This window comes from Lolium rigidum, chromosome 7 (assembly GCF_022539505.1).
Source record: "Lolium rigidum isolate FL_2022 chromosome 7, APGP_CSIRO_Lrig_0.1, whole genome shotgun sequence".
Lineage (NCBI taxonomy): Eukaryota > Viridiplantae > Streptophyta > Magnoliopsida > Poales > Poaceae > Lolium > Lolium rigidum.
Window position 1 is genome coordinate 51,607,854 of NC_061514.1, and position 21,915 is coordinate 51,629,768.

Consider the following 21,915-nt stretch of genomic DNA (forward strand, 5'->3'; position numbering starts at 1 on the left):
ACAGCTTCTTGAATGAGGCCTGCAAGGCATATCGCAGACGCAGCGGCCGGAAATTTAGACAGTACAGTACTCGAAAGCAGAATAGGTTAATAGTAGTAATTAGTGTGGCCTCGCCCCCTACTGTTCTCCATCAAGATAGAAAGCTAGTAATGGACTTCACTGAGTCACTAATGACTGCGACCGTATGCAGTCTCTGAAGGCTTTTCAGACAGTTTAATTGGATGCACACCCTTGACAGTCAACCGTACACTATGCTGGACCCTCTGAAACTCTCTTAAATCAGTAGTACTATCAGCATCGCAGCGCTAACTGCGATGAAAAGGCACTAGTTTGAGCTACTTTCCAAGAAAATTAAAAGGTGTCACTGCAGTCTTACATGTGGGACCAGGGCCCACAGCCCCACACGCCACTTTCACGTCCCGCTACTTATCCAAAAGTGTGTGCTCTGCCGTAGCGTTCATCCAACCGTCGCCTGATGTACCAAAAAAAAAACTTGTCCAAGTATCAACATGGAAATCATGTTGTGACACATCACTGTCGCTTATGTGTGGTTTGAGTGCCCTTTGCGGTTTCACCTCTCAATCAATCTCATTCATGCACCTGCAAAATGCAAAACAGGGCCAGATTCATTCACTCGTGAATCGCATATGTGCTCCAAATGGAAGTGGCACCATGCAGTGAAGTAGCATCTGTGAATAAATCAGCTTGCATTTGGTTTACAAGACAAGGAGAGAAGAAATGCATATTTCAGCAATCAGATTTCAAGAGAAGAAATGAATGGCAGGGGCTGAAAATCTTATCTTGGAGAAACAAGACACTTCTTGCCAACCAGCAATCCACATATAGATCAAAAACACTGGAGTGATTGTACAGCATAATACAGATTACACTCTTCATAACAGCCTATGAACAAACTGAGATTTCTCACCCATTTCTTTTTTACAGAGAGATATGTAGATACAAGCGCACTGACAGCAAAACCCAATAGCGTGCATATGGCCTTCTGCACGCAAAGGGTAGGAATGAACAAAAATCTGACTCCTACCCCTTCTTACCCAAAAAGAAACTTAAAAGAGGGAGAACTCACCAAGAGGAGAAACAAAAAAAAAAGTCTTTTCAGATTTCCGACTTCTCCCTAAGAGTCATCGATCTGCTCAAGAGCAGTCCACCAAACCAAACTATTTCTTGTTCAGCTAGAGTAGTTTAGGTGATGAGAAGCAGTTTTTACTTTTAACAGTGGGATTTCCCATATGACACCAGCAGCGATTTCACAAAAGCAGCACTAGTATTTCTTTCCAAGGAAAACACCGATGATCACGGACAGCAGGGCGACGCCAATGATGAACTTGAAGGCCATGATACCAGAAGGTTCTCGCATTTCTTGGAGCGCAGGGGCTGGGGAGACCGTGGCAGGAGCCTGAGACCTGTCATGTTGTTTGTTTTGCACTGTTGCCGAGTCGAGGCTGAATTCTCGGGATCTCGATGATACCACTGCATCCTTTGCCTGCAGAAGAGAGGATGTTGTTAACTGCTGGTAACTAATGATCAGGGTAAGTCAAGATAATTCTTAGCATCTTTTTTTTTTGCTTGCCTGTTCCTCGGATTTGGAATAAGCTAGCTGCAACTTCTGCTCAAGGTCCTGAACCTTCTTCTCCATTTCAGCACTCTTGCTCAGATTTTGACTCAGCTTGTTGAGCTCTGCAACCTGAAAAAACTCGCATAAATCAATACATGAGAAAAAAATCTGTAGATATATACTCAGAAAGTGTCAAAGCAGTAGGGGACTACAATTTGCAACAATGAAGGCAAATTATTGGGTGAATATGTAAGTTTTTTTTATCTGCAAGAATCTGTAAGTATGACTACACAATATTTCACATTTAAGGATTTGAAGGAAAATCACAGATGGATTTTATCACGTGATCTTTGATCTTACATCCAGAACACCCATCACTTGCATCAAATAAACTAGAATGAGGAATTGAATTTTTTTTTTGAGGAATCAGATAAACTATAATTGCAGCATAAAATGGATACTCAGATAAAACCCAACCTTGTGCTTGGAAGCGATCTCAGATTCTTGCAGCTCTTGCTTAAGAGCTGATATCTGTACTTCAAGCTCTGCAGCATGTTTCTTCTGGGCTTCTAATTGATCCGCTGAATACGTCTTAAAAGCATCCCACTTTATCTCCCTCACTGAAGCTTGCTCTTCCTGCCAAAACAAAGGTTCATAAAAATATTAATTGACAACAACAAATTTTGAAGAAAGAAGTGCCAAATCATTTGGATTTTCTCGAATCGACAACTTCACTCCATGTCAAAACTGTTGACAACATAGCCATACAAAGAGACAATTGTCTATCTGACATCATTTTTAGATGTACCAGCTGAGCAGAAAGGCTTGACAGTATGGAAATGATAGATCCAGCAAATCGTTTCTCCATTTAGTAGAAAGGTGAGACTATACCTGATTTGCTATGGTATGGTAAGCAGCATCCAGTTCCTTCCTAACTTCCAGCAATTGTTGCTCCAACTCATCTTTTTGTTGGACTAAGTTTGCATGCTCTTGCATCTTGGTTGTAAGTGCTTCATTCTTTTCAGTTGTTTCAACTTGCATGGTCTGGATCTGAAAATATTTCATAAATTATACAGACAGTACTTTGAAAGTAAGGCCCAAAATAGTTTAGAGGGAGATAAATAACAAGGTACCTCCTCCATGTATTTTAGCTCAGACATTGTAATTTGTCTCTCGAGTTTTGAAATATGAAATTCTTTTTCAGACTTTTCCAAATTGATTTGCTCATCCAACTTGATTATTGCTTCGTCAAGCTCCTTCTTTGCAGTTTCATATTTTTCATTCAAAATCTGCTTCTCTTCCAGTGTACTTTGGTACTTGCCCTTCAGTTCTTCATGCTCTTCCAGAGTAGAAGAGACCTGAAAAAAAATCATCTTGCTAAAGGGTTTTTTCTACTTCTGAGGCTAAAGCATTTGTAATGGCAAGATAAGAGCTATGTAACGGTATTAGAAATATTTTGAAGCCAAGAGCAGTAAGCAGCATTAAGCTGAGAACAATAAAATAGAACACTTGATCACCTGGCTTTCTAGTTCCTCTTTGCGTTGAATCATGCCATCGAGTGTTTTACGCAATGAGTGAGTCTCTTCCAATGACCCCTGCTTTTCTGCTAGTGCAGCAGTAAGTGCCAGCTGCAATTCATTCAGCTTGCTCTGATGTACTTCCAACTCCTCGTTCAAACTACTATTTGCACTAATCAAGTTTTCCTTCTCTGCATGGAAAAGTTCAACCTTGTTTTGTGTTTCTGCAAGTTGTGCTTCTAAGTTCTTTAGTTTGTGTACAGCTTCATCAAATTTAACCTTATGATTTTCTTCATTGGCAGCAGCTTCAGTTGCCTGCTCTTCATAATATCCCAACTCGATTTCAAGAGCATCCAGCTTCTTGCTCAAGTCTTTAACTTCAGCTTCTCTCTGTGCTATTGTCTCGAGGGCTTCATGCAGCTTAACTTCAGTATCCCCATTCTTTGATTCAGCTGCAGAGTGGAGTTCCAAGCTTCTTGTGTGCGCCTCAGTCAAATGTTTTATTGTTTCCTCGTGAACAGCCAGCTTCTCTGCAGCTGCTTCTTTATCGGAACTCAGGGACGCAAATTTCTCCTGCAGCTCGTCAACCAAGACCAACTTAGCACTGATTTCCTGTTTCAAGGCTTCATTCACATGCATCAAACTTTCAGTCTCAGACTGAAGTGCAGTCAGCCTCTCATTCAAGTCTTTCATTTCTGAATCTTTCCGTTCTATTGTCTCATGAGCTTCACGCATTTGAGCTTCAACTTCTGCATTCCTTGATTCAGCTGCAGACTGAAGCTCTAAGCCTCTACTGTGCACCTCAGTCAATTGTTCTATCGTTCTTCCATGCTCAGCTAGCTTCGTAGCAACATCTTCCTTTTCAGCATGAGTAGAGTTAAACTGCTCTTGCAATTCCTGAAGCATGGCTAGCTTAGCATCAAGTTCCTCTTTCAGGGCCTGATTTCCACCACTCATTGCCGCATTCTCAGCCAACGCCTCTTCAGCCTTTGACTCAGCATTGGAAACCTTGGTCTTGAGTTCCTCAATGGTGGTCTCATGAGTAGCGATCTCATTTTCAAAGGCTTCAAGCTCCACCTTCATGGATTCCACCTCTTCAGTGGACGCAGTAGCTTTTGCTTCATAAGAAGCAACTTGTTCCTCGGCCAACTTCAACTTTTCGGACAGTTGCTGACATTGGGTCTCCTTTTGTGTCAGGTTGTCCCCTGCTTGTTGGAGCTTCGTCTCTGTATCTTCAAGTAAAGACTGGTACAGAGATTCCAGATCAATCTTCTTGGAAGTAGTATGTTCCAGTGCTCTCCCACTGTGCTCAAGCTGCTCCTCTGCAGATTTAAGCTTCTCAAGTACTGAGCTTTCTCTAACACCCAGGGCCTGAAGATCATTCTCCACCTCTTCCATTTTACTCCTGGCAGATTCTAGGTCACCCTGTAAAGTCTGGACTTGCTTCTCCGCTTCCAAATGCGCTGTGGTGGCCTTCTTTGACAGTTCTTCATATTGCTCCTTCTCTTCATTAGCTTGAGCCAACTTCGCAGACAACTCATCCTCCTTCTGGTTGGCTTCTGCTAATAAAGCCTCAAGACTTGCTGATTTCTCCTTGTATGCTTCAACTTCCCCAGAAAGTTCATCAACCTTCACACGGAAATCATTGCGTTCATCTGCCGCATCTTTAAGCTCTTGCTCAAGATCTGCGCTCTTCTTCTCAGCAGATGCTAGCTTTGACTCAAACTCAGCAAGCTGTAGCTTCAGACTCTCTTCAGCAGCACTTAATTCCTGAACTTGAGTTTCAAGCTCTGCAGTCCTCTGCATTGCAGACTCCGCAGCTGTTTTGGATTCCGTGTGCAGATCATTAAGAGATTTCAAACTTAACTCTAGTTCCTCTTTGTGTGAGTGTGCATCAGAGAGAAGTGATCTTGTTTTGCTATGATCGTCCCCAGCCTGGCTTAACTGGGACTCCAATTCCAGGTACATGTCGTTCTTATTGGAGAGTTGCAGGTTAAGATCAGCAATGGCGTTCTCGCCACTTTCTTTTTCTTCTCTAAGTTTCGCCAACAGTTCTTCTAAGTCAAGCACCTTCGATTCTTGAGTCTGAACCCTCTCTTCAAAACCTTCCTTTTCCTTCAAGTGCTCTTGAAGTTTTTCTTCATACTCTGCTGTTAGTTCCTCAAGTTTCTTCTTTTCTTCGGTGATTTGAATCAGTGAGTCCATAAGCTCCTTCTCCTTTTCACTTGCAGCTTCCATCACAGCCTCAAGACTGGCTGCTTTTGTTTGGTAAGCTTCCAGATCATCGGAAAGGTGAGAAACCTTGCTTCTATACTGTTCTAGTTCTGATTCAACCTCATTGAACTTTGCTTGTGTGGTTTCAAGCTCCTGTTCCAGCTCCTGTCTCCGGGAGTGTGCACCATCAGCATCAGACTTTGATGTGTGAAGCAAGCTCTCCAGTTCAAGACTTCTTTCACGAACCGAATGAGATTGTTCTTGATGCTGTGAGTATCTGTCAGTCAGATCCTTGACTTCTTGTTCAAGTAGCTGAGTTTTAGATGCTGAGGAATCCAGAGAAGATTGCAGCTCATTTATCTTCTCTTTGTATGTTTCTACACTGTTCACTGCTTCTTCAAGCTGCTTTTCTTTTTCTGCTGAAGAAGCTGCTTGTTGTTGGACGTGCTCTTCCAGCAACTTTATTTGTTCACTTGAAGTGACGAATTTACTCTCAGATTCGCTGAGCTGTTGCTCAAGATCAGAACATTTCTTCTTAGCATCTTCCACATTTGTGCTAGCCTCTTCCAGATGCGATTTCGAAGCCTCTTCAGCTGCATGCAGGGACTGAATTTGTGCTTGAAGCTCGAGAATCTTCTCGTTTGCATCTTCAGAAACAGCTTTGTACTCACCATGCTGCTCGCTGATAGATTTCAGATTTACCTCCAATTCTTCTTTATGCGACAATGCTTCTGACAGGAGCAATTGTGCTTTAGCATGCTCCTCTTCAGCCTGACGCAACATGGACTCTCTTTCTGTTAGTTTTGATTCAGTGTCAACTAGAGTCCCTTTGAGAGTTTCATTTTCATCCTTTAGTTCATCGAGACCAGACTGCAGGTTGAGAATCTGTACCTGCTGCTTCTCGAATGTAGCTTCACTTGTCTCTTTTTCCTTCACCTGCTCTTCCAGTTTCATCTCCATTTCTTGCAAACTCAGAAGCTTCGCTTGCAACTCTTCATTCACGGCAGCAAGTTCAGTCTCTAGTTTAAGACTCTTCTCCTTCAGAGATTCTTCAGATGAGCAGTGGAGACTCAACTCTTCAGTGAGCTTACTGATGCTAGCATCCTGAGAAGCAAGCTTCTGCTCCAAATCAGTCACTTGTGATTTGGCGAGTTCAAGTGCCTCTTGTACCATCTTGAATTGTGAGACTGTGGCGTTCAGTGATTCTTCTACTTGCTGATGGTCGATAGCCTTATCTTGATGTCCCTTTAACTCTTCCTGTAAATTGCTAATCTGGTCTTCCATCTCTTTCATGTTCAACTGAGTCTTTTCAAGCATCTTATCAAGTTCAGCAGCCCTCTTCGCCTCCTGTGCAGCATGCAAGCTTCTTTCATCCTTCAGCTCTTCAAGTTTGTGGAGCTTATCAGCTGATAAACCTAACTCAACCTCAATTTCTTGAATCCTCTTTTTCGAGAATTCAAGCTCAGACCCCATCTCGCTCAGTGATTGTGTTGCCTCAGCCAGCTCTTTATCCTTCTCAGTGAGAGATTTTTGTGCTTCTTGTAGAGAACTGTATTGCAGTGTCTGCTTATTTTCTGCTTCTGTCATATCCTTCACCAATTTGTCCTTCTCAGATTCAAGCTCTTCAATACGCCTTGATAGTTCATCCAATCGTTTCGTTTCTTCATTCGACATGGCAGCTTCTATAGTTCTTTCATCATCTTTCATACTTCTATTTGCCGTTTCTTCCTCCACCGCTTTTGCTGAACCAAAGTTTTCCTTCACATCTACCAGCTCATAACCATCGGATCCTGTTCCATCATCGTCGTCACCGTGTGTTTCCTTCACATGTGGATTTGAATCTCCATTTACTAGATTTTCTTTGTCATCATCATGTACCTAAGATATTGGCATTGTCTGAATTCAGTGGCATCTTTGGAATTTCAAATCAAATAATAACCAAGTCGTAAGTGAAGCATAAACAAGTCCTCAGAGAAATGAAATACTATTAAAAGCGTGGAATTTTCATTAATCTTGAGACTTCAAGCATTTGTTTTCATGGAGATTTTTCTAATCTGTGCCCTCTTTGTAGAATCTTATTCAATGCAGTGGATGCAAATATTTAGAACCTTGGGCAGAAAACTATGGTCAACTTTCAAATAAATCCCTACTTTAACCAATCATGGAAACTGCACCTCAATTATGAATAAAAGATGTGACAATATAGTAGATTATAAAGTTTTCTTGCGCCCACGAATTATCATACTGCCCAGAAATTGCACGTATTCATATTAATTCAGGTACCAGAGACCAATGTAATGAATTAATAAATGAATAAAGTACTGAAAATATATGCAACAAGCACCCACCCAAAGCATTTTCAGAAACCACACTTATCCGTTTTTGACATCAAGAAATACCAATGTGATAGTACTAGTAGTATATAGATACCAAAAAACAAAACTGGACATGATAAATAGGCTATTGCAAATAACACGAATGAAACGTACAAAGAAACAGCACTCAGTTCTGAAAGTTGTGTTAGGAATGGTGAACATGCACTCATCTTTCACTGATAATGTTTTCCTTACCGGAGTCGTATCAGGCGTCTTAAGATTCGTCATCTCCCCGGAGCTTACTTCTGCAGCCTGTTCGGCTTCCATCTCGGGCAGCTAGCTTCGTATCCGTCGCTGCAGTTTACAACAAGAAGTGTTGGGATCAATAGTTGCATCATGTATACACAGGCATCAAGCTAATACGCGGCGATGCTGCGACCTACAAATGGAATCCTACGAAAGCAAGCTCAAAAAGTTCAGCAGCCTCCCCAAAACAGGCTCTGTGGAGGGGGGTGAACGATTGATTTTGTGTAGAGACTACTTCACTACAGACTGGATGATGAAGGATACAGAAAAAAAGGCGACAGCTAGGGTCCAACTATATCATAGTTATATGGGGGAAAGCAAACAACTAAACACTATGATATCATTAAGAATTGTGTGATCTCCTCTTCCTGCATAGCGTACCACCTTACCAATACCAAGTACCTACTAACTCCACACAAGGCCAATCAGGATCAGGATTACATCACAAGCACGAGACACAAGCTAGCACAAGATCCGATCGATCAGCACGCGATCGATATAATAAGGTTCACCCAAAACTCCGATCCGAGCTGCCTGAACTTTGGAGAAAGAGCAAGCTCCCAGCTACCAAACCCAACACTAGCCAGCAAATAATTCAGCAACCAACCCCGGAAAAAGGCAAAAGACAAAAACGACAATTCGTGCCCACCAACCAACCTTTCCCACGATCACTCTCCCCCCATCCTACCCCGAGCAGGGACGTGCCATCCGCAGCGCTCGAAAAGTCAGATATGCTTAATGATTCAGACTATTCTGACGGTACCACCGTCGTCCTCAGTCCTCACAGGAACAAATCAAACGCCTGAGCACCATCCGCCGCGAGCAAGCAAAGAGAAGAGGAGCTGGCCCCGAGCAACATCGAGCAGGAGCCGATCGAAATTGTGAAGCAAGCGGATGCGGCAGAATCGAAGCAAAAAAAAAAATAAAAAAATCACGAGAGCTCAGCTCCCCAATCCAGTCCGAAGGAGGCGATTCGGGCCACGGGAGATCGGATCAAATGGCGGAAACAGCAGCAGGCGGAACCGGCGCAGAAGCCGACGCCATCGGATTCAAAAATACGAGCGGAGAAAACAGTACTACTACTCCAAACAAATGCTACTCCGTAGTAGTAATTAACCCAGCTAAACAGCAGCTCACCTCGGGATTAAGGCCGACCGAAGCTCAGCTGTCAGCTCCCGGTCCTGCTGCGCCGTCCTCTGCTTTCCCGCCGGTCTTCTCCAGGCCGCCGCCGCAGATCAAATCCACGGAGGAAACTCGAGAGCGAGGAAGGGAGGCGAGATTTATCAGAGCGGAATTAACGAGAAGGAGCAGGGAGAGAATCTTTTTTTTATTTTTGTCGGGGTTTTGCGAGCTGCAATTTCCTCCTTCGTGCGGGGTTTATATCTGCATACGTGCCGCTGAGTTGGCCGGGCCCACCGATAAAGCCGGCGCCGTCGCTACGCTCACCTCCTGCGCAGTCACTGACCGGTGGGTCCGCACATGTCGGTCCCACACGTCGGTGGGCGGCGTGATTACCAGGTATGCCACGCCGCGCGACACCCTGCGCATGTTCCGGCGGCGCCGCAGGATCGGTTTGGTTTTCTGGAGGTGGTTTTTGCAGCGAGAACCCCCTGAAGCGTATATGTACATACAAATTAAACGGTTGAACAGAAAAGCTTTTTCAATACCTGGTCAGGGTCTATTGGCAAGTATTTATTTTTTTACTTGCCCAGTTGCTCTCAGGTCTCAGCCAAAGGAGAATTTGAGAATCCTCTGCCACCTTAGTATCTCTTTTTATTTTTTTTGGTGCGACAATGCTCTCATGAACGAATTGCCGCTGTTTTTCCATTTCATTTCTGCTTATTTTAAAGTGGTGTGCTCCGCCATGACATTCAAAGTCTATTTCGTGTTCTTATTTTCCAAAGGTGGTGTGCGAGAAAAAACCGTTATAAGTGTGCCGGAGATACACGGAATGCAAGGGGCGGGCAAAAGAAACTAAAATAAAGTGGACGAGCATGAATGCTACTTAGTATAATGTACGTTGACATTGAATTTTCTTATTTCCATGTAGTGTAGGAAAATGCTATAATGACGCTTTGAAGATACTATACAACAAGCCACCGGACTAACAAAGGGGGACAATGTGAGAAAGAAGAAGAAAAGACCCGACAAATTCTAACATGATGGGTCATAACTATTTGCTTTAATGTAACTATTTCAAAGATACAACCGAAAGGAGGATAATGTAGAGGAAAAGGAGAAAAAAATGCGAACATGCATGCATATTTTAATTTTATGAATATGTTACAAAGATCTAAATACACAAGTACCATATAATTATTGAGTGCAATGTCTCACATAGATGTGTATCGCCTGCTAAGATGGTTTCAAGTTCTCGACTATATTCGTCTTGTATAACTTATAGTCAAGTTATTATCAAGAGTAACATCAACGATGTATACAACTCGAGGAAGCTATGGGATATTTAGCAATACAAGACCATAAGATCCTTCACATAGTTGAGATTATGTTTTCTGATGTGTGAAATAATCGAGTTTATGAGGTTGGTTATGAGCCACACATTCATTTTTAATCGTATCCACCATGACTATAATTATATTAAATTAAATAGTTTATGATTGTGTGAGAAACAAAAATGTAGTTGCCACATTCTAAATCTGTGACAAATAATTGAGTGCATTGCCGAGACAGGTGGTCGATATTTTCTTTTCCTTATTGTCCGGTACTCCACTCCAGCGAACAAAAATATAACATGAAAATTAGTAGTTTCGTTAATCAAAATAAGAACGGATTCAATGTTGCACACAGGAGGTCATTTTCACGCCGCACTTCAGAATATTTTTCCGTTTGGAGGACTGGTTCTCTTTCGATATCAAGTTTATCATACATCACTTTGCTCGAGAGAAATTGGTAGGTACACCAATTTTGCACTCCGAAGCGAAAGGTGCTCCCCGCGTGCACGTTTTTGCGATTTTAGATGAGTACCTTGCAAAGTAACCCCTCCGCTCGTCCGCAAACAAGAAATTGCAGTCATTTTCAGGTGTCATCTGAGCTCTTCCTAATTAGCCCAATTAGGAGAAAAAACCAAGTATTCGGCTATCCCTTAAATGCTTTGGCATGCTTAAGGTACTAGTATATGCCTAATTATAACGATGCACTGCCCCTTTCTTGGTGAGGATTGTGTAAGGGAGTGTTTCATCTCTCACGGCATTAACCCCATGTCCCCATCTTAATCCACTGAAGATTCTTGGAGCATCTCCAACCGCGTCCCCCAAAGCGTCCCCCAAACCGCGCCGGATTGAGCGTTTAGGGGACGTGTTTCGTTCGTGCCGCGTTTGGGGGACGTCGCTCCCCAGTCGCGTCCCCCAAACAAAATTTCGCAACTTTTAAACTTAAGCCAGATTCATGCAAACTTGCCATATATTACATAGATTCGAACAAAATTTGACTAAATTTAAACTAAACCTAATCTAGAACCACTTGCGACGGCCGGAGGCGTCGTAGTACTGCTGGAAGTTGTGCATCTCGTCGGTGACGACCTCCTGCTTGACGCGCTCGTCCACGGGCTCGTCCTTCACCAAGCCGTTGGTCCTGCCTCGCCGTCGTCGGTGAGGTCCACCAGCGGCTTGCCGGAGTCGCCGATGGACAAGGCGATCGCCGCGTCGAGCTCGCCCCTCCAGGCGTCCTTGTCGTTCATGGACGCCAAGAACGCCGCCCGCGGACACGGGCGAGTCCTCGGGGTCATCGGCTGCCGGCGATGAGCCGCTGCTGCCGCTCGTACTCCGCCGGCAGCCGCCGCTGCGACGCTTCCTCCGGCTCCTCCTTCACCTCCGGCTTCGGGATGAGGAGGGCGCCGCCGCGCCTCCCTTGCTGCCACCGGCTGCCGCTGCCACTGCCGCCACGCCTCGTGTTGACGGGCGTCGCCGGCTCCTCCTTCACCTCCCATTTGGGGACGGTGTACGGCGCCGACCGGTAAGACGAGGACGGCGTCGATCGCACCGGTCCTGAGGAAGAAGAGTGCGAGAAGGACGAGTACGTTGTCCTCCTCGGCTGCCATTGAGGAGACGGCGGCGGTGACGACGACATCTCCAGCCTTGGAGCGCCGTTGCGGATGCCGCGGATGACGTTCTCGAGGGTGCGTCCTGGAACGCCCCAGAATAGGGCGCGGCCGTCCTTGTTCCAGCTATTGGGGCCGCCGACGAGCCCGTCGGTGTTGTGCATCTCGACGTCGTACTTCGCCTGGAAGTACGACGTCCACCAGGCGTCGTTGTTGTTGGCCGCCCACGTCGGATCCAACCGCTCCTCGGCGGTGAGTTGAGCCCGACGAGCCTTGATGGCGTCCCTCCATTGGTCCGTGCGCGGCTTCGGCGGCGGCGGAACGCCAATGCCGTTCACGGCCATCTTCCAGCCGCCGCTGCTGGCAGCCCGCATGTCCGGCGGGACCGGATAGCGGGCGTTGTACGGCCGCCCACGCCTCCGCCACGGTGAGGCTGCCGCGGCCGAAGCCGTTCGCCGCGGCGATCTTGCGGGAGGACGAGCTCGACATTTTTGGAGCGGCGAGGAGAAGATCTGGGAGGGGGAAGGCGGCGGTGACAAGATGGTTTGTGAGCGGTGAGAACTGCAGGGCGTCTTTAAACAGCGGTGGCAGCGGGTGGTTGCACGCAATAACGCCGGCGCGGACGGCCACGCGGCCATGCACGACGAGACCGTCCCGTCGCCTGGGAAAACAGGGACGCCATTAACGTCGCTTGACCAAAGGTAGGCGACGGGGTTTTAGGCTTCCGAGCCGCTGACGCGTCGGTTCGCCTCGCTTTTCCTTGTGTCCGGCGTGCCCGGAGCGTCCCATGTGGGACGGGGACGGGCTCGGGGCGTCGGACACCGTATAGGGGCGCGCCAGACAAAAATAGGTTTTGGAGGATACGGCTGGAACGGTTTTTTGATCCGGCGCGCTCCAAATCCCTTTGGCCGGGGGACGCTTTGGGGACGCGGCTGGAAATGCTGTTGATAACTTCATCCACCAAAGAGACCGATGGATGAAAAGTAGTGTTGTAGGAGACGATTTCAATGACGCATGCGCTTATGTTAAGTAACCATTTTTTTTTTGCGAAACAAATATTTCAGATAAACTTTGAGTCAACATCATGTATGCAAGATATGGAAGTCATTATCTTAAAAAATAACCATAGATTTGTTTATCTGTATACCAGGATGATAAGGTTGCCCACCTTAAACTTATACTACTCTACTACTGATGTGCAAGGTTGTCACACTAGGGAATAATAAAATGCAGTAGAAGAAAGAAATGGTTTTGAGCAATGGCATCATGCATGTCAGGCTAGTCCAAAGCTGGTCCAGTCAAGCCCAGCCACAAACTCCATCTAATTAAAGGGAGGAAAAGATGCAATGGAGGAGAAGAGAGGACGATGGTAGCTTTGGCTTTTTTTTTCTCTTTAGTAGGTTTATCTGGTCCCACCGCGCAGTGGGTGCGGCAGCTAATAATCAGCCGTCCAAACCGACCCTATCGACTCCTTTTGGCACGCTGACGGCGTCACTGCCTGCAAGCAGTTGTCTCGGCATGGTGTGCAGCTGTAATTTGCAAACAAAATATATATAGTGCTTAATTAAGTCCAAAAGTTCATCTGGTTTCTTTGTTACATTTATTATTGTTGATTGGGGAACTTTACTTGATTAACATTTTTTGTCCGCATGTTCAAGTGTTCGGATCTCCACAATGCTCTGCCATGTGAAGAAATCATACTACATGGTTCATGATCCTTTTATTAGTTGAGAAACACAAGCAGATGTTCGCAAATATGTATGTATACTTACTTTTCTAAATGCGCATACATTATATCCCTATGAACACATTTGAGGGACCTATATTAAGGTGCGATTCTATCGGGATTTTACTTATAGTATATTTTGTTTTTTCTAGTTTTAGTATCAAAATTTACACTAGAAAAAGTAAAATGCACTACAAGTAGAACTTAGATGAAATCTCACTTGACACTATACAAGAAGCTGGATCCAAGAAATTGATCCCTTAAGATTGACGAATTGACCCGACGCCTCGCTATCGACGTGGTATATATTGTCGGAAGGATAATTAGTGTTTAGTTTTCACAAGCACTTTAGCTACCTGAATCGGTGCAAATTGACAGTACTGCGTATGTGGATTTTTTTTTCTTCGATGAAACATGAGGAATAATTATCACCCGGCAGGACAATTATTCAGCTGTACTCTGTACCTTTTCTCCAGCACCAATTCAATTCACGGCCATTGAGAATCTTCGCACTGTTCTCCGATCTTGTAGCCTAGCAAGTTGAGATCTAAAACTTCGTACGATGCACTAGATAGTTCATGATATATTATGGGAGGGATACTGGCACTGTTGGGCCGGATCTCGCATGGAGGGGCATGGCAATCGCGATTCTGCATAAATGGTTCTTCCAATAGCTCCAGATTGGCCATTCTCGGAGGCATGGCATGGCTTGCCGCGTCACTAGCGCCATGTGGGCATCCATGGTCTCGGTGGAGGATTGGAAAGCAGAATTATATATGCGGGAATCATTACATGCTAATTGCTGCCTGTGACAGGATTTTCTAATTGATCGAATTGGCAGCTCTGTGAGTCTTGCGATGCAGCCCGCTTGTGCGTACGTGCTGGCCTTTCCAGGTGGTCTCAATGTCTCATGATCATCTCTAGCGCCGTTTTGTGTAGCCAGGAAACTTTGGACAAAACCATTCACAGTTCCTTCCACATCGACCAACCTGGCTGGCTGGCTGGCTAAAGCGATTAGGCCGGGTCTGGCTCTACGGTCCATGACGATGATGATGATGTTCAAACACTTTAATTTTTCAACGGCTGATCTCGTCAACGAACGGTCAAGGTTTGGCCGCACCTTCCGGCGTTTCGTATCTGCCAGACTCAGCGAACGGTCCACACCCATCCTCCCTTCTTTTCGTCTTTTCAGTAGGCGTGTATACGATTTTCTAAGTAATTTTTACAGAAGTATTCCCTCCTATCGTCGATTAATTCCGAGCGGACTGCGGACGTACTCCAGTATATGCTTACGTTGCCATGGCGGGATCTCTTAATCTTTCCAGGTTTTCAGTCCGAAGAGTCTAAACATCTAGTGCCGCCGAAAGGGTACAGGACTGCGACATGGCCATGTAGACGGTGGCGAATTCCGGCAAAGATTAAGAAGGCCGGCCGGCCGGCCGCCGTGTACGTAGCGTTCACGCTGACGTGGACGCCACCGCTTTTTCCTGGGCCAAGGCCACCGTCCACCGGACTTTCCAGCTGTGTCGCCGCCGTCAAGGGCCCCGCCACCATGTGTACTTGCCTCGCGTGAGCCTGAGCACGACGCCCATTACACCGTCACACTGCCGTGTGGGACCTCCAGCCTAACGTTTTCGTGGTGTTGGTGGTGGAGCGGTGACTGGATTCATCGAGAGACAGTTCTTCGCGCGGGGGGCCCACACACTGACAGCGGAGCCCGGTTAAAGATATCCGGACTCACCGTTGATTGCCGTTTCAACGACCGGCGTTTACCGGCTAGCTCCAACTCAGCTACGACCCGGCGCTGTGGCATATTGGCTCAGGTAGTCATGTTCAACCGATGTACACAGAAAAGCCAGCATGGCACAAAATGTCTCACGCTTGACGCAACAACAGTTTGTCTTTTATAGTTTTGAAATATCGTATAAACACGCAGCCGTGGATGCTTATTCCTATGAACACATAGGCACCTTTGAAAGGCTGAACCAGAGGTCACCGCATGCTCTTCACTATTGAATGTCGTCCCTCACCAAACGAACCCATGTTATATCTTTAGTAGGAAAATTTTCTATAGGACACCGTTATTTTCTAGCTTTTGCCGAAACACACCACTCAATTGTGTCTTTATCAGGTACCATTACAATTCCGTGGCATATTTGCCAGAACGTACCACCTAGCCAAAAACGGAAAGTTACGCATTTGCTAGTCATCCCAGGTAAAAGTGCAATACTTTCCATTTTTCGCCAGGTGGTGTGTTGTGGCAAATGTGCCACAGAATTGTATAGGTACTTGTCAAAGACACAATCGAGCGGCATGTTTCGATAAATGCCAGAAAATAATGGTGTCTGTAACAAATTTTCCCAACTTTAGTACTCCTTCTGTTTCTAAAAAGCTTCGTATTTTTTTTTAGATACATATGAATCTATAGCTAAAATATATTTATATACCTTCGTATCTAGATAAAATTTAAAAATAGAACGGAGAAAGTATGAAAACTTTATAACCACCCTCGTAGTGAGTTGACAAGGGACACGGGATGCGGCACCTAGTTTTCCACTAATCCAGCAGTAATTTCAATTTGAATATATCGCTTGTTTTGCTTTGATTTTGTTTTTGCCGGACGGGCGCGGAACGCCCGGCTTGCCACCCAATTTCAGGTTAGTTATCAACTGTTTACCCTTTTGCACCTAGTAACGAACATCGTTTATCATTTCGGCATGTTAGTACTACCTACTACTTCCTCCGTCCCATGAAGATCGTCTGAGATTTGTCAAAATATGGAGAGCCTACGATTCTACCCCCCACAGCCAACGAGTTCTGCTAAAGAAAAGCTAACGATGAATTATTCCGTAGGAACACTAGAGCTGATCGAGATGGCCACCGACATATTGTGAAATTTGTGATCATCGTCGATTCCTCTCGCCGTACGTGCGTCTATCCGTGGCGGCCTCCAAACTTGAAGAAGCCCAAAAGAAGTCTCGTTGGCAGTTTCTGGGAATTTCTGTCCACCACGGTTTACTGACCGCATTCGCAGCCTCGCCTGCTCGCAAGCGTGAGCTCGAAAGAAGTCACCCTAAGCCGACGGAGACCGCATCGCCTGCATCTTCTTGGATTCGAACTCCGACACTCCTCTGTGGACAAGCATGTGGCCTTCGGAGCTTCCCCTGTGTCCTCGGTCCTGACCAGCTGAGACGAGTTTCAAGTGGGGCCGTTGAGTGCTACTGTCAATCAATCATCTCACTCTGACACGATATTCAAACAGACCTGATAACAGTGTGGCGTCGCCGAGAATACGTCTCCGGTCTCCGTACACGGTCCAACTCGTCCAAAGTAGGCTAGCTAGACCGGCTGATGGCGGCTCTCTATCGCCATGTCCACGGCGAATTGACCATGTCGAGATTTGGATTGATGCGCTTTCGTCTCCAACTGTTAAACCTCGCGTACTGAATCAATGGACAAATCAGCGGTTGTCAGGTTGTAATTATCACTGAAGAAGAAACCAGGATCATTACAACCGGACGACCGCGTACTGAATCAAACAACCAACGAACGCACAGCACGACCATTTCTCGCTGGTTTTCTGGCCGGCGTCACTTAGGCTCACCGCCGCACGCCGGTTGGCCCATGCAACCACCACGACCTCCCTCGATTTGCAATCCACGAAATTTCGTAAGCTCGCATAGCGTAATTTCTCTTCATCGCCCATTGCGGCCGCTGGGTGTGGCCCAGACTAAGAGCATATCTAACAGGACTCGTATATTTTCGCCCCTTAAAACACGAGTAAAGGGCGCTGTATTCACTTTTCGCCGGCTGAAAACTCGGACGAGCTAGTAGAACCCGTATCCCTAAACTGTAAAAGAGCATATTTCTAGAATATGCCAAATCATTTTTTTTCTTTTTTTCCCCTTCTTCCTCCTCTCCTTCTTCCTCCTCCGACCCACCGCCCTCGCCCCCACCGTCGCCCCCGCCCGCCGCCACCCCCGCCGCCGCCCCGCCGGCGCGCACCCCGCCCACGGCCCCCGTCGCCCCCGCCCACCACGGCCTCCGCCGGCCACCGGCCGTGGACCGGCCGCCCCGCCCACCACGGCCCCGTCTCCACCGCCCACCACCGGCACCCGCCCGCCACCGGCCGTGGGCCGGCCGCCCCGCCCGCCACGGCCTTGGCCACGGTGGCCTCCGCCCGCCATCGCCTTGGCCACGACCGCCCTCGCTCGCCACGGCCGCCCCGCCCGCCCCCGCCGCGAGAAGACCCGCGAGCACCGCGGCGCGGCAGCCCACGGACGCTCGATGGCGCGACGGAGGTGGTCGCACGTTTCTCCGGCGGGGCTCCATGGCGGAAGCGCTTGCAATTTGGTGAAAATCCGGCCGCGCCACAGGTGAGGGGTTGGCCTTGTATTCAGCCTCCCACCCTGTACTTGTAAGGGGCGAGGAGCCGCCCCGTAGCCAAAACTGTAAAAATTCGATACAGGGAGTTGATTTACGGGGTCTGCTAGACGGCCGAGTAGAGCTCTACCCCGTATATCGGCGGTTATTTTACGGGGTTGGGCGTTTTAAGGGGTCTGTTAGACATGCTCTAAGAGGTTCGATGCTGGGCCGGCCCCATTCAGGTACGCTGTTTCTGTTTTTTTTCTTCTTCTTTTTCCCTTTTTTTCTTTTCATATTTTATATATTAAATATTGTTCATACTTTAAAACATTATTTATGTATGGTGCAAAATTACTTTTCCCGGAATTCAAAAAACATATTTTCATGTTAAAATAAATTTTTGCGGTTCCCGAAACAAATACTTCCAGCATGTTAAAAAGGGCTTCGCTAGATTCAGAAGATGTTCACCGGTTAGAGAAAGTGTTCTCGGGGGTTAAAGAAAATATTTACGGGGTTGCAAAAAATACTTCCACATGATTAAGAAAAACACTTTAAAGGGATTCAAGAAATGTTCCGCACGGAAACCATTTACAGGATTTCTAAAAATGTTTGCACATTCAAACGTTTTTAATAAATAAACCGAATTTTGTAATAAGTAGCAACCAAATAATATTTTAGATATTATGAACATATGAAATATAAAATGAAAAATGGTGCACCTCCGATCCATTATAAGTGTCGGTGGTTTAGTTCAAATTTGAGCGAAAACAAAACCCCTTCACAATAGCAAGATGCGCTCCCACGCAACGGGTGGCTCATCAAACATTCAAAAGAGTGTTTCATGTCCAGGCTGGTCAGACTCCCATACCAGCTAGAATAAAAAGGTTGAAATCCCGGTCAAGTCCCAGCTCGTTGACAACCATCGTGCCATTTGCCTCCACCTCCGAGGAAGGCCCCAATCTTCTTGCCCTGGTTCGAAGGGCGCTAGACCTCTAAAGGAGAAGCAGCTCCCCCAAGAGCGCGCATACGCACACATAGGACGACTTAAGGACCAGAAACTAGCATGCACGCCTCTTTGCTCGGTACTCATGAGGCAAGGCTTCAGCTTTAGGACGAAGATCACCAACAAAAATAAATTGGAAATAGAAGGCAACAATGTCACCATTGAATGCTATCGAAGAGGGGAACTAGTTCTTGCTCAAAAAAAAAGAGGGGAACTAGTTTCGCTCTCGCCCAGGCCGAGGGCCTCGCCCCTTCCATCCTTGGCATTCGATCGACGATTTTCGACGGTGTGTCTGGCAGCAACGAGAGGGAGAGGAGGGGCGGGAGAGGGGCTGGACGGCTAGGGTTTCTTGACCTCCCAAGTCGCCGCAGAGCGGTGCGATTTCACTTGATTCCATTATTTCCTGCCTTCAGTGTACGTGCCGATGGACATCGGCATCCTACCGGCCGGAAGAAACAGGGTTTGAGATGTAGGGAAAACGTTCATGACAGTGCGCATGTGGGCATTGCATGTGGGTATGTATGGCACATGGACATGACCATCCTATCTGAAGAAACGTGCCTACACAGAGGAAACGGGCTGTGTCACCACTGCATGTGGGTATAATGGAGAGTCAAAGGGGCAGGCGAGGTGGTGCGGGTGCGGTGTGCCGCTTCACCACCCTGCCCAGCCACACCAGCCGCCCGATCAAGGGAAGCAAATGGCGCCGGAATCTCCATCTCAACGGCCATCCAATCCATGGCTGCAGATGCTGCATGCACTGCGCCACACGTGCCACGCAGGGGCCGCGCGCGGTTGCACACTAGCACGGCCGCAGGTCCAGCGGATCTAGACGAGGGAGGACGGCCGATAATTTGGCCGCGCGCCGGCACCGCGCCTTCCGCGCACGGTCACCGTGCCTCCCTCACATGGTCACCGCGTCGGTCGAGCGCCCTAGGTAGCTTAGCTACGAACTAGCACATCTGCCATTCCTATAAGGGCGAGTCCCCTGGCTAAGCTAACGTATCACTATCATAGCACTCAAATCAGCTTCTAGTATCGAGAGCGTACGCGCGTTGTTCACAGCCCGGCAGCTACTTATATCAGCTCGCCGCCGGTCGATCGAAGTGGGGGAATACCAACCGATCTCGCCGGGAAATCGGACAATCACGATGGCGGCCGACGATGCGCGCCGAGTCGCGCTGCTCTTCATGCTCCTCTGCGGGGCAGCTGCCCGACATGCTTCCGCCGGAGACGGTGAGAGCCTCGAAAGCCACTCTTGCATCTCTCCATTGCATGATTACCTAGTGAGCTTTGCGATCATCCATCCCAGCAATGCATGTAGGCCGGCCGCCGGTGACGATCGATGAGTATCCATGGAAGGTAACAGATCGTCGAATCGATCACTTCCGATCCGCTCATTGCATGATTACTGTGATATTAGTTCTTTATTATCAGGGTGTAACATTGCCCGAAAAATACTATGCTGGCGTTGACGTTTTAATTGGTTCCCAAGGTGCCGCGCGGCAGAAATCAAACCCTAGTTTACTGTCTGAATTCTGAAATGGCCAACTTGGGATCTTGCATGCCCGGCTACAAGCAAAAATACTAGTAGTTGACACGTCACGCATGCATGCAGGCGCGCTGCTGAACGGCAACTTCGAGTACCCGCCCAACAGGTCCCAGATGAACGGCACGACGGTGACGGGCGAGCACGCCATCCCCTACTGGAGGATCACCGGCCTCGTCGAGTACATCGACTCCGGCAAGAGCCTGGGCCCCGGCGACATGGTCCTGGCGGTGCCGGAGGGCGTGCACGCGCTGCGCCTCGGCAACGGCGCCTCCGTGCGGCAGCAGCTCAGCGTAACCCGCGGTGCCTACTACTCCGTCACCTTCAGCGCCTCGCGCACCTGCGCGCAGGCCGAGCGGCTCAACCTCTCCGTCGTCCCCATTGGCGGCGACGAGGCGGCGACGCCGGCCAGCGCCATCCCCATCCAGACCGTGTACAGCGCCAGCGGCTGGGACTCATACGCCTGGGCCTTCCGCGCCGAGCGGGGAATCGTCACCTTCGTCATCCACCACGGCGACGAGGGCGTGGACGACCCGGCCTGCGGCCCCATCGTCGACGCCGTCGCCATCAAGAAGCTCCGCGCGCCTAGCGACACCGGGGGCGGCGGCGGAAACCTGCTGAGGAACGGGGACTTCGAGGAGGGACCCTATATCATCCCGGGGACGGCGTGCGGGGTGCTGGTGCCGCCCATGGACGAGGACGACGTGTCGCCGCTGCCGGGCTGGATGGTCATGTCCTACTCCAAGGTGGCCAAGTACGTCGACGCCGCGCACTACGCGGTGCCAGGCGGCGCGCGGGCCGTGGAGCTGGTGGTCGGCTCGGAGGTGGCGCTGGTGCAGGAGGTGGACACCGTGCCGGGAGCGGCGTGCAGGATGGAGTTCTCCGTCGGGGATGCCCGGGACGGGTGCGTGGCGTGCGCGCCGGAGCTGCCGCCCATGCGCGTGGTGGCGGCGGCCACGGGGGCGCAGGGGACGGTCACCGTCGAGTATCCGTCCCGGGGCACGGGCGGGCACATGCGCGGCAAGCTCGAGTTCACGGCGCAGGGGAACCGGACGAGAGTGGTGCTCTATAGCTCGGGATATCATACCATGGCCGACACCACCGGCACGCTCTGTGGGCCCGTCGTCGACGATGTCTCGCTCGTTTGCGCTTGCAAGCCGCCGCCTACTCGCCGGCTGCTACGTCGCTAGCTAATGCATATGCGCGCCTAACCGCACACATTTTTTAGCATTGTGCCAGACTACTTGTACGATATGCATTTTGTAATGTTCAGTATCTTCTCTTCGG

General features: G+C 48.1%; 2 protein-coding genes across 2 annotated transcripts; one reads left to right on the top strand and one right to left on the bottom strand.

Moving 5' to 3' along the window:
* Positions 1–818: 818 nt before the first annotated feature.
* LOC124669929 (myosin-10-like) lies at positions 819–9,264 on the bottom strand. Its single transcript, XM_047206462.1, has 8 exons — positions 9,066–9,264; positions 7,878–7,976; positions 3,094–7,185; positions 2,710–2,934; positions 2,468–2,626; positions 2,054–2,212; positions 1,592–1,705; positions 819–1,504 (listed from the first exon to the last, which is right to left on the bottom strand). The coding sequence occupies exons 2-8, from the start codon at positions 7,947–7,949 to the stop codon at positions 1,283–1,285; spliced, it is 5,043 nt and encodes a 1,680-aa protein (XP_047062418.1). The 5' UTR covers positions 7,950–7,976; positions 9,066–9,264; the 3' UTR covers positions 819–1,282.
* A 10,966-nt stretch (positions 9,265–20,230) lies between these two features.
* LOC124671344 lies at positions 20,231–21,818 on the top strand. The gene is made up of 2 exons (XM_047207726.1): positions 20,231–20,315; positions 20,698–21,818. Exons 1-2 carry the CDS (start codon positions 20,231–20,233, stop codon positions 21,816–21,818), a joined length of 1,206 nt encoding a protein of 401 aa, XP_047063682.1.
* The last annotated feature ends 97 nt before the right edge of the window (positions 21,819–21,915 follow it).